General features: G+C 41.7%; 1 protein-coding gene across 12 annotated transcripts in view; it reads right to left on the bottom strand.

Annotated features, from left to right (window-relative positions):
* The window catches only part of LMO3 (LIM domain only 3), a 212,284-nt gene that overhangs the window by 44,856 nt on the left and 155,222 nt on the right, over positions 1-12,206 (bottom strand). For 11 of the 12 annotated variants that reach the window (XM_072954372.1, XM_072954373.1, XM_072954371.1 and 8 more), the window contains one exon: positions 4,938-5,151. In XM_072954372.1, the coding sequence (XP_072810473.1) occupies positions 4,938-5,143 (206 nt within the window). In that variant the 5' untranslated portion in view covers positions 5,144-5,151. Of the gene's footprint in view, positions 1-4,937; positions 5,152-10,357; positions 10,803-12,206 lie in introns of those variants that run through there. The other variant, XM_031670638.2, reaches the window with a different exon arrangement.

The raw sequence follows: 12,206 nt of genomic DNA, 5'->3' as shown, positions 1-12,206 counted from the left end.
CTCCCAAAGTATTGTATGAAATAAAATGGTCACTTTCGATTTGTACTGGTCCATGAAGGGTAGATGGTCTAAAACGTTTGAAATAGAATGCAATAATGCTTTCTTACAATAAACAGAAAAAAATGGACTTAAAATTATAACTTTTTATAAAGTTATAAATAAGGTAAGATAATTTGCAGGGAATATAGCAGTCTTTTTAACAGGCCATGAAGTGTAATACACTCATATGCCAAAATATTTCATAATACTAAGATTAGCTTAGACATTTAAATATCATAAAAGTTATGACTGTAATAAAGTGTTAAGAAAGCACAAATGAAACTTGTAGAAAAAAGTTTATTTGGGAGGAGTTTCATTCCATATAAAAGCTTAAATTTCCTTAAATTTAAAACAATAAAAAGTTCTTTTTCAGATAATAATAATGTACTGCTTTCCAGGGAAGATATTTTCAACTGCCCTAATATTAAAAAGATGATAATGAAGGAAAAACAGAATGCACACCGTCAGTCAGCATTAAAATAAAATCCGTATAATGAGCTGGCAGATAAAATAATACTAACAGCACATTCATATTTACTTTTAAGACCAGAATTATTCACTAATATAAATTTCACTGTATATAAAAATTTAGGAGCACCGATTTTGATCAGTGTGAAATAAAGTTACAGCTAGATTAATGCTCTATGTAGCATTTAATTTTAATTTTCTATTTTAAAATCGTATTATTATATTAAAGCATATAAAATGTGCAATCAGTACAGCAGCTTCAAATCCTTTGTGTTAATTGGCACTGTGGTAGAGCATGAAACATCACTCTTTCCCAGTACCATCATTTTAAACAAATCATCCTATAAAAATAGCAAATTGCATTAAATTTTATAGAAGACGTTTTCAGTTTCTCATATAGGAAGAGCTATAAGCAGCCTCCGCGGCAAGTGTCACAGCAAACAGCTTTGAGTACATTCTCTGGTAAGAATACAAGATACAGCCTTTATCGGCTTCATGCTTAAAATATACAAGTAAGGAGTTGCAGGCTTCCACTGAAAAACAAGCAAGCATGGTCCAAAAGCTTAAGCTGTAAGTTCTGATGTTCCATACTGCCTCCAAGTTGAGAAGTATTTTGCTGTATTTCCTAGTTCTGTTTCCTTAACACTTGACATAAAATATTAATCCTAAGACTCTGATTAGACATTAACTACTTTTTTCATATTTTCCAAACTGCAGTCAGAATGACAGCTAGGTTTAGCAGTAACTGCAGTCCTGTAAAGACCATCACTAAACCTGGGCTAGTTTTACACAGTGGTCGCTAATCTACTTTACGTGTTCTTCAGTTCAAAGTACAAAGATGCTTCCGTGTCTACTTTGTCATAAGCTCAACTTTAAAAAAAAATTATAAATATTTTGGATACATTTTTAACAGATACATTTCTAGGTCTTGGAATATAAATATTGATGGGTAGACTGACTTCACAGTTTAAGTCAGAAAGCTTGTTTAATAGAAAAAGGTTTTAAAAGTCAATCTTTCTGTTCCCTTTTCTAATGAGTTTCCAAAGATGGAGAGCAATCTTACAAACTGGCAAATCCTCTTCTCATCAGACATATGCATCTTATGTTCTCCAGAAAAATAAAACATATTTTATTTTCCAGCCTTGTTATGGAAAGTGAACCATTAAGATTTGAAACTCAGTAATGAACTATAAAAATCTTTTCTTTTCTTTTTCTTAAATATAGCTAATTATGCCTCAAAGGAGGGGGGGAAAGTGTGAGAAATTAAATTTACTGCAGTAATAGTTTTTAACAGCCCTAAGAAAATATCTTATGATTTAAATTCTTGTATTCATCATTCAAAGAACTTGTAAAAATGTCATCACTATCACTGCTCAGAGTAAAGCAAAATAAAATGTTAGAACTTCAAGATTCATTGTTCAGCATTAGAAATGTTTTTGTACTCGTGCTCTGTTTTGGATGGAGAAGTTAATTAGGAAGTTAAATACAACTGGCAAAAAATATTTCACTCTTCTCTCGATATGAAAAAAAAATTATCTGGCCCAGGATAATATCTATAACCAATAATTTACTGGTCGGGTAAACTATTTTTTCTTTATTATTTTCCATATTCTTACTTAGATGCCTAATAATTTTGATAGACAAATATAAACCTGTAAGTTACTTAGGGCTTTTTTTATGTCTTAAAGATATTACGTAATAGCCAAAGACCCGAAAACCAATAAACTACTTTTTAATAGGACTTAAATGGTTAAGCATTGGCTGTGCAAAACACAAGAAGGAAATGTGCTTAATGAAGAGGGAAATGAGAAAAATTATTTTCAAAGCTCGGGGAAAGTGTCATGGAATAATACTTGTTCAAAGATCATACTGCAGATTTTGTGTAATTAATAAACAATTAGATGGTAACAATTTGAGGTGCACCTCTCTCTTTCCTATCTGGTACCTAAAATGATGCCTCTCACACAGCAGGCATCCAGTAAGCATTTCTGAATGCCTATATATGCACCCTCAAAGAATTTAATTTGTAAATAAAATTTTCTTGAATGTATCTGTCTATTTGGCATACAGATTTGGACTATTTTAATTTGCCAATCAGAGACATGCGCTTTTAATCCTAGACACAATTTCACTGAGATAACACACTTTCCACATAAAACTAAACACCACATCTGCGGCATATATAACACATAACACGGTGTTTTAGATGCATACCATTCCCCTATTTCCCTTCTGCAATTTTTAAGTGTTGATGAATTACTCCTAGCCAAAAAAGTCATGTTATATACAACAAAACCTTCAGTTTAAATAAGGGATAAGCTTGCTGTTAACAACTTGGTTTGAAATGTTAACAACCCTTAGGCTGTTAACATAACAACTGGCCATTAATGTGGTAATGACCAATTTAAGAGGAAATTGTACTCTGAGAAATGAAAATATTGGCAATTAGGACCAGGGTTTATATTTGAAAGAGTGTGATTTTTTTTTTTAAATAAGGTAACAAGATTAAAAGTTTGAGTCTATCAGAAATTAACTAAAAGTTGTATCCCCAAAGAAACATACAGACTCTTTTAGAGAAAGAATTTCTGAGATGAAAACTATTTAGATAAACTCCCTTCAGCAATACACTTCCTTGAGACTATCAAGTACCAGTTGAACATGTTACTCTTATTACCATGAGGAAGAATAAAACAAAACAAGGTTACTTTCTTTGCTCTCCACTAGACTAACAACTGCAAAACAGCTTCACTCACAACCCAGGCATTTCATCAGCAAATCTGTATTTTTGATTTCAAATATCCAGAGATTTCAAGAGGCTCTCTTTCAATTTGACTTAATTTTTGTCTTTACTGCTTATTAGAACACCTTAATCTTGCCCAGACAATATATAAACTCCACGTTTCGGAACTGTTACGTGAATCCACTTGAGATACTGCAACTGTAAACAAATTCAAAGTCAAAGACAGAGTCCAAAAGCCCATGACTATTGGTTGGTACCGAGAAAGCAAAACTAGGAAGCAATGTCAAATCACTGAAAGCAAATACGAACACTCTACATGTAAGTCAGGCTCTAGTTCACAATGAGCAGAGGAGAAATTTTTATTTCCAAGAGGAAAACTCAAAGACTGCAGAGTCTAAAAGAACTCTGGAATTCTGATTAGTGAATTCTGATAGGAATAAGTTAATTCTGATTAGCGGTGTCACCACAACTAGGGGAAAGCTGGGCTCCAGTCCCCTCCCCTCCCACTGCTGCCACCTTACAGGTACCCTGTGCCCTGGGAACATAGACAAGTAGTAACAAGTGGTCTTGATTAGTCAGGGGGCGGGCAGAGGAAGCCGTCCTAAGGGGGAAAGAGGAGAATTTGATGAACAGTAAAGGATTCACCCTCTTATTCATCAAATCTATGTTCTCATACATAAAAACTGAATCAGACTGAAAATAACTAGGTTAGATATGAGGCAGCACCAAATTTCCTAGAAAACACCTCCCGAAATGACAGGGGAGTTACTGCTGATTGATAAATTTTATGTCATGGGGGGGAGATTTCAAAATAAATCACTTAACGTCAGACTAGAAAAATGATTAATTGTATCAAATATGAAAACCCAAATGATGCCATATATCATTTCTCTAATTTGATAGATCCTACTTTATTAATATATGTAATCTGCCACTGAATGAAGTCACCAAGTTCCCTGAAAAGCAAAATAATTTTTCCCATTAGTCCATATGTTGAGGACTAAACGCTAGGACGCACTTGTTTAGCCCCTGCTTCATGGCTTCAGAAGCAAGAACATCTACGCTGTCCTGCAACTGCCCAGATGTTTACAATTGGGAGAATGGCTAGCAGTCGCCCGTAACGATGGAGGTCTTTACTTTGTTATTTTCCCATCAAGCTCCCAGCAAGTCTGAGGCTGCTCATCGCTCACTGCTCTCTTTTGCAAAGATCACTTGGAATGACATGGGTTGGGGCGAGATGTATTTACACTTGGAACAAGTTTTCAAAATTGTACCATAAACATACTACTATCACTTCAGAGTTTCAAACTGACTTTCTCCAGCAAATCTAAAAACAGAAAGATCGCGGAATTACTTTGTGCCCGACTTTCCCTGTCACTTAAGCGCTAATGAAAATCTCGTATGCTGATTTCTACCAAATACATCCTTCACACGAACTGGCAGTTTCCACACAGGAAGGGGGAATCACCTAGCCCCAAGAAGGAGCATCAGGGAAGGCAAAGGGGAACCCTTGTAGACAGTGTGCTTTCCTGGCCCATTGCTTAAGCGATCGCTTGCAAGACAGGTACCTGGCAGGTCGACATCTCTCAGGAATGTAAGCTGGTAGCAAGGAAATGAAACCCCAAAATACACTTACAACAGTATTGTACAAGGAATGCAGTCATCACCGGTGTGCAAGGCTAATTCCTACCTCAGATAGTCTCTGCGACAAAGGATAAGGTTAGCTTTAGTGTACAGGGTGGAGCCCACCTCTCCCAACCGACAGTCGCAGCAGGCACACTTCAGGCAGTCCTCATGCCAGTATTTGTCCAGTGCCTTTAGAAGATACCGGTCCTTGATCTTTCGGTTGCAGCCAGCACAACCTTTCGGCTTGGTGTCTGGCTGGACTGAGAGCATTTGTATACCTAAAGGAAGACAAGAACAGAAAAAGACAGCTGCGACTACAGGAAGGACTCAGAAGACGTCCAAAGACCTCCAACAAGTTAAATATTTCATATTGCCTTTTTCCAGGAGGGTCAAGACTTCGGAGGGCCCGGACTGCAATCACACTGAATGTTGGAAACAAAGAGGCTCGAACTTTTAAGTCCTTGTAAATCACTTAGAAAGTCACATCCCCTAAAGTGGTTAAAAAAAATAATGAATTCACGTTGGACATGGTTAAGTTGATGTTATACACACAAAGTTAAGTAATGTTAAATCGTTTCATAGTGTCCTCGCACAGCGAAGTTCCTTTCGGGAGAAAATAGGAGAACATGGCTAACAATCTAAAAGAAAGCTATTTCAGAAACTAGTCTGTACAGTCTGTAGGAGATGAAAATGAGTTTTTCTTTATTGGTTAAAAAATGTCACTTAATATGTGCTCGATGGTTGAAACAAAGTGCACCCTTAGAGGGCTGCACTAACCTAAACATGTTTGCACCTAAGCAAACAGAACAGTTACCTGAAAAGCTCACCAATCCTTCGTTACTTGTTTGCATCCGAATATTTCCTTCTGTGCCTCTGATATTTCAAAGTATTCACTGTGCTAAAAATTTTTAAATGCATTTATATTCGCAAGCATCAGTCAGTGCCCGTATTGGTGGCAGATTTCCTAACTATGTACTACATACTTTTATATAACACTGAAGTATAGGATTATGTAATTTATTGCCATAAACATGCACTTATTTTATAGAGGAAAGAGAAAACAACAGAAGGCAAAGTCTAAATATATATAAAATTACACAAACATCCATATGTAAATATATTACATACATACATACATCCTAGACTAGACACAGGGACGTTTATGTGTTTCAGAAATACTTCTTCACTACAAGTAAGGAGTCCACCTGGGCTCTGTGAGTGTTACAACTTGACTGACGTTTTTTTCAATGAAAAAGATATTTGTCTTTGAGTTGCTTCTTCTCTGCTAAATATCAAACACTCAGCTTTCTAAAAAGCTGGACCAGCTATTCAGAGCTTCCTATTTATCAAATAACTTGTTTTAAGTGCTGCAATAGGGCTGTGGACCTCAGTGATTCCAAGTTTCCTCATTTTACAAATGATGATACAGAGGTGAAAGAGAAGGTAAGGGACTCGCTCAGAGCTGAGTGGCCGTGAAGCACTAGACCTGGTGGCCTTCTTACAGTCCAGAGATCCCACTGCTGTATTATGCCTCAGCTCTTAGGCATAAAGTTTTAAACTTGGACGTAGAAGGACACAAAACACCAAATGTGCCTGCACTCGAAACAGTCTCGAGAAAGGAATGCCAAGCTATAATCTAGAGCAGTTTCTGCATGTTTCCTGCTCCAAAATAGCTCACCCTTCATCAGTTTCCTCTGGTGCCTGGTGACGCAGCCCTCCCCTCCATTCTCCATCATCTTTTTCTTTCTTAATCACACTGATAAGGGACATCAAGGAACAGCACCTTTACAGCAAAATAACTGTTTGAGCTACAAATAATACATGAATTTCATCTTAACAGTGCTGTGATGTTGAACTTCCATTAGAAAAAAAAAAAACTTCTCTGGTGAAGTGATGGAGCAGGGAATCGCAGCGAGGCATCAGGAGAGATGCTCTTCGGGTGTGAGATGCAGCGCTGTGGTTGTCGGAGCAGCAGACCAGCAGCTGGATTTGTACAGGAGAGCAGGTGGTACTCCTAGAGCCTGCTTTCTGTTCCTTCTCTTTGAACGAGCTAAGGGGGCTAGTGTAGATTAATCATCACTCTTGATGGCTCTGATGAATCTCACTCTCTAGAACTTCTAATAAATGAAGTTTCTTCGATCAGAACTAGTTACCAGCACCTGGCAGGGTTCCGCAAGGAATGAATCCCATTCATTCCAGTATAGAACATACCCAAGTGTCTCTAAACCATCTACCTGGTGGGAGGGAGAAGCTGTGATTTACTAAATGACATTCTGGATTTCCTTATTGAAAACATCTAGAGACATATTAAGAATGACTATTCTAATTATCCCCTTTTTGAGACTATTTTTTTTTATAACACCGAGCTGAATTTGTGGGGGGGGGGGGGTCAAAACCCTTCTTAGTTGCAGCTCAGCTTTATTTCTCTGAGTTGTCTTACCACCATCAAGAGCGAAAGGTCAGCTATCTTTAGTCCAAATGCTTTGCAACCAAGACGGGATACCAACATTTGGCACAAGTCACCTACCCTGCTTGTCTTCACCAAATGTTTTTGTTGTGCTGGTATTTCCACTTAGCACTCAGAGGCCAATTAATATTTGAAACTCTTACATTCTGTTTGGCCTTGGGTGTCAAGAGGAGTTGGGTATTTTACGCTCCATCCTGGTACCTCCTTGCAGGGGACATCATCACATTTCTCTTGAAGAGGAAATCTCTTCACTACAAGCAGGACGCAAGTTCACAGTTCCAGAAAAATAACTATGTTGCAGTCACCACGTTGCCAGGGACCTAACAGGCATAAAGCAGTCAACAGCCTTCCTCCGCCACCCAGCAGAAGATGTCTGGGTCGAGTTATGTGTTCGGAGCCGAGAAACATTTCACAAGTTGCTTACAGCCCATCAGGCCTCATAACTAGTTTTAGATTGGCATGTAAATTGTTCCAAGGGAAATTCTTATTGCCTCTGAGACCCTGCCATTCTGAGTTATTTGACAGTTTAAGGGAAATCATAATTAAAAAAAAAGACATAAATAATAGCCTGTGCAGTGCGGTGTGCAGAAATGAGGAGAACCATTTCATTTAAACTCTGGTGAGCTTTTAATTGCCTGGATTGCATTGTGAGGCGGCCTAACGGTTGATTGCCTCCATTATGTGCCCTTGTTCTGTGCCATTCATCCGCGCAGTCTCAGCTTCAGTAGTTAACACAACAAAGTAACCACAACTCCACAACACACAGGGGCTTGAAAAAATAATCATCATAAAAGATTTGCAGCACTTAGACACACCGTTTTTTATATTTTTGGACGAACTACACAGAGTGAATGGAAAACACTTTGTCCCCGTCGGAAGATTTCGCAGAGAACGATTTGGGAGAAGGAACAGGAAGAGGGGAGACATAAAGGGGGTTGGCAAAGATGAGGTGCCTCAGGAAGATGCTAAAATGGGAATGCAGGTTCTGCAGCTGGGAGCAGTGACACAGATTAAAAGAATTTGGCCAACACCGGCCATTCGATTGCCAAGTGGTACCAAACAAAAGATTTTCTCTCCTCCTGCCCATCTTCATCCTCTCCCCGGCACCCCCCCACCCCTCCTCGATTGGACAACTGGATTGGGCCTAAAAGCTTGTTTCTCTCTGTTCACTGGCCCAGAGCATCCCTACAGGCTGCAGCCCCCTAAGGGACAACAATGCAAATAGATGTCCCCAGATCTCAGGCACTGGAGCTGCTTAACTCTGTTCTGCCCCTTCAACTCCCAACCCCCCTCCCCATCCTTCCACCACCCCCCTTCCCTTTTTGAGCAATGGAGCTGGGAACCAATTTGATTCCCTTTTTCTCCAATGCAGCTGCAAGGCTCAGAGATACTGACATTTTTCCACTCTTATCAGTTTAATTACAGTTACCATGGCAGCAAAGTGCTAGTGCTTGGCAAAGGCCAACAAGAGATTTGCAAGACTGAGTTCAATTTTGATGCAGCTCACATGCAAAATAAAAAAAAAAAATAAGAAACATACATACACTCTAACAAAGAATCCCTTGAGGAGTTTATGCTCCAGCCCTTTGTGGTTGTGTCTTTGCAGCCACACAGGGATGATTTGCAAAGAATGTAGCAGTATTTGTTGCACCTAGCAAGATTAATTGGTTTAAGCAGCAGTCTTTCAAAGCAGTTACAACAATAATATTTCGGATCTTTTCGAGAGACACAAAAGCAACAGAAGAGCAGGAAGGCTTCTGAGCAGCCCAGAGTGCCGAGCGCCGGCAAAGTGCATCTATGATAGATCGTAACCTTACCAAAACTTTTCTCCTTTTTCTGCATGAGTTGACTTAGGCGTGCCTGAGTTGCCGCAGCTTCGCATTGAGCACCCAGCCCAGAGGTGGAAGTGGAAGGGGGCCTCTCGGATTTAGCTCAAGTGCGGACCTGGTGCGCAGCCTACACCGCCGAGGACCGACTATTGTGAAGCCACTTTGGGAGCGGGTCGGAGCGGCGGCGGGGGGTGGGGGAAGGGACGAGGGCGGCCAGACGAGACACCGCGCACACACAGAGCCCCCTCGCAGTGTGGCAGTGTGCAAAATGATGGCGAATGACAAAGCCACATGCTTCCCTAACTCTGCCCGTAATCCGAAAATCCCAGCGGCCCCTTTTAGCTTCGTGGTAACAAATGGATTTGATTAAACTGTCACATGCAGCGTCAGCATAGCATATCATGTTCAATATGAGAAAGATCATAAATCTGACTTGTATTTCATAACAGCTAGCTGGGTAGCCCCCGTAAAAATGTGCCGCATCAGTTTGAATCTCAACCTAGGGCAGAGGCACCTGGCTCCACGGAACCGCTCTCGGGTCGCCACTTCTCCCCCGTCTCCCCCTGCCCCGCAGATGGTCACTTTCCCACCTCGTAGGAACATCGTTTTGTTACTACGGCAGAGCGAGGGGAGGCAGAAGTGGCCACACGAACCCAAAGGTGGTCATTTCAACTCTTGGGGGAGGGGGCTGAGGAATCCCCCCAGTAAGGGGAGGGGCGGTCCGGAACCCACCGAAGACAGAATTCCCTTGCTACGGCCCGGGCCGAGCGAACGTCGCCTCGTTCCAAACTCTCCCTGCCCGTCTCTCCCCGGGACTCGGGGGTGTGGATATGCTGCAGTTCCTTCGTGAACTTTGACTATTACCCACTCGAGTCGTACTTGAGACGTTCCGCGCCGCAGCCGCTCGGCTCTCCTTCCTTCCATCAACATCTTCCGCCTGCATCTATTTCATGTTTCATCATAAAAATAATGAAGTCTCACATGATTTAAACAAAACCGTCTCAGCAGAGCTGCAGCCCGAGTGAAAGTTGCAGTGCGGAGCTGGACTGCAGCGCCAGTTTATGCCTCATTAGGAGAGGCTGGGGAAGGAAAAAAAAAATACCCACATCCGCACACGCACGCGCGCACCCGCAGACACACACACACCACAAATAAGCCGCCGCGTGTGCACCCAGTTGCTGCACTTACCTTCTCAATTAAGCGATCCAGGGGGAGGCCGTTCAGAAAGCACAGTGGCTGCTTTGTAGCGCTTCTCCTTGGGAAAGGTCAAAAAGAAGCATTGTTTGAAAAAAAAAAAAGAGGGGGGGAGGGAAATCTCTATTTTTTAAGTTTAAAATAATGAGGTCCTCCAGGATCCGCCAAGTAATGGTGTTGACCGCATCTGAGCCACAGGTGTCCTCCTTTTAGGCAACTGCAGTCCGAGGCTGTCTCTCTCCGTCCTGGCTCCAGACAACTTACCCCAGCAGCACGCGAGGAGCCGAGCTGAAGGAAGCCCCGGCTCTCAGCTGCAAAATGCAATCCTTTCCCAGCCAGACATAATACAGCCAAAGAAAAGGTCACTCAGTTATGACTGAGCCGGCGGAGCCCAGGCAGCGCTTGTCAAGACCACAGAGAAGCAGCTCCCTTCCGATTTAAGACTATTTACCTCTCGCCCCCACCCCTCCCCTCTTCTCTCCTTTCCTTCTCTCCCTCCCTCTCTCGCTGGCTCCCTCGCTCGCTCTCGTGTGCCTGTTCTGCAGCTCAGTCAAGTACAGCCGCCCTCGGAAAGTGCAAAGCAGCCGCAAGACAGATCGGGCTTTGTTGCTAATTTCCCAGGGTGAACATTTACAAGCCTGCGAGTGCAGTCAGCACAACCACACGCATATGTTACGACCCCGCGCACACAAAAAAGTGACCTCTGCGGGAGTCGACTCGGGGAAGGACCCTACCTCCTGGACCCGTCCAAAAGAAGTCCTGCGAAAGAGCTCCGGAGGAGAAGGGTAGGGTCCTTAAAATAACCGGGGCATTTTGGAATAGGTGGTCACGTTGAAAGCAAACTGCCTCCCAAAGCCAGCGATGAAGCTGCCAATTATGGAAATTAAAATAAAAGCAAGGGAATCAAAATGCTACCAGAATACACTGGGAAAGCACAGAACCCTCCCCTTTAAGAAATGTCTGGGGGTGGCTGCTGTCGCCCGGGCTCCGACTTCCATCAATGAACTCTCTAAAGTCGCTGCTCCGCAGGGCAGGTCTGCCACAGGAGTGGGGTCCCGCGATGCCACTCTGGCCTTCCTCCCTTCCTCCTGGGGTCCAAGAACCAAACTGTGAACTTGCTCCCCATGTACCAATACTGAATCCCCTCCCACCCTCACTGAACACTGCCTGCCACTACTTTAATTCCTTCCAATTTGAAATTTACACACTGGAGTGGAAAACACCCAAGAGCACCGAGAAACACGTTTTTAAGACTAACTTGGTCAAAGGGTCATTGAGTGTCTTCACTATGACTGCCCAGTTAGGCTTGTTTTAGAGGCCTTGACAGATTTCTTTTCTTTTTCTTTTTTTTCCCCCTAGAAATAGGTCCCATTCTCTCCAACCTCCTCTCCTCTTAACTTTCCTTTGCATCTGTAAAGGCCATGGCAGCTTTAACATCTCTTATTATTTTTCCAAGTTTTCAAACTTCAAAGTCATCCTCTCTTTTTGGCAACTATCAGAGCATCCCCACAAGATTTTAAAAAGCCCTGTCAGAGGTCAAGCTTAAAAACAGTCCAGATTTGAATGACACTGGCTGAAATGTTTTAAGGGCCAAGAAAGACTCAATTGTTGAACTCCACAAAACTTTTTTTTTTCCTTCTCAGCAACACCAGTTTTAATCTAGTTCTAGTTTTAAAAAGAATCAACACACCCCCACCCCAGCCCTGGTGAATATTTAGGCTAAATTCTGCTTCTCTTCCTAGAAAATAAAGGTACATCACTGATGACTTGTTTTTATCCCTTCCCTTTTTTAAAGGCTTGTAATAAAATAGTATGTTGTTTGCTTTCTTCTCCCTCTAAAAGG

Source organism: Vicugna pacos, chromosome 34, assembly GCF_048564905.1.
Source record: "Vicugna pacos chromosome 34, VicPac4, whole genome shotgun sequence".
Classification (NCBI taxonomy): domain Eukaryota; kingdom Metazoa; phylum Chordata; class Mammalia; order Artiodactyla; family Camelidae; genus Vicugna; species Vicugna pacos.
This window is presented reverse-complemented; position numbering and strand designations above follow the sequence as displayed.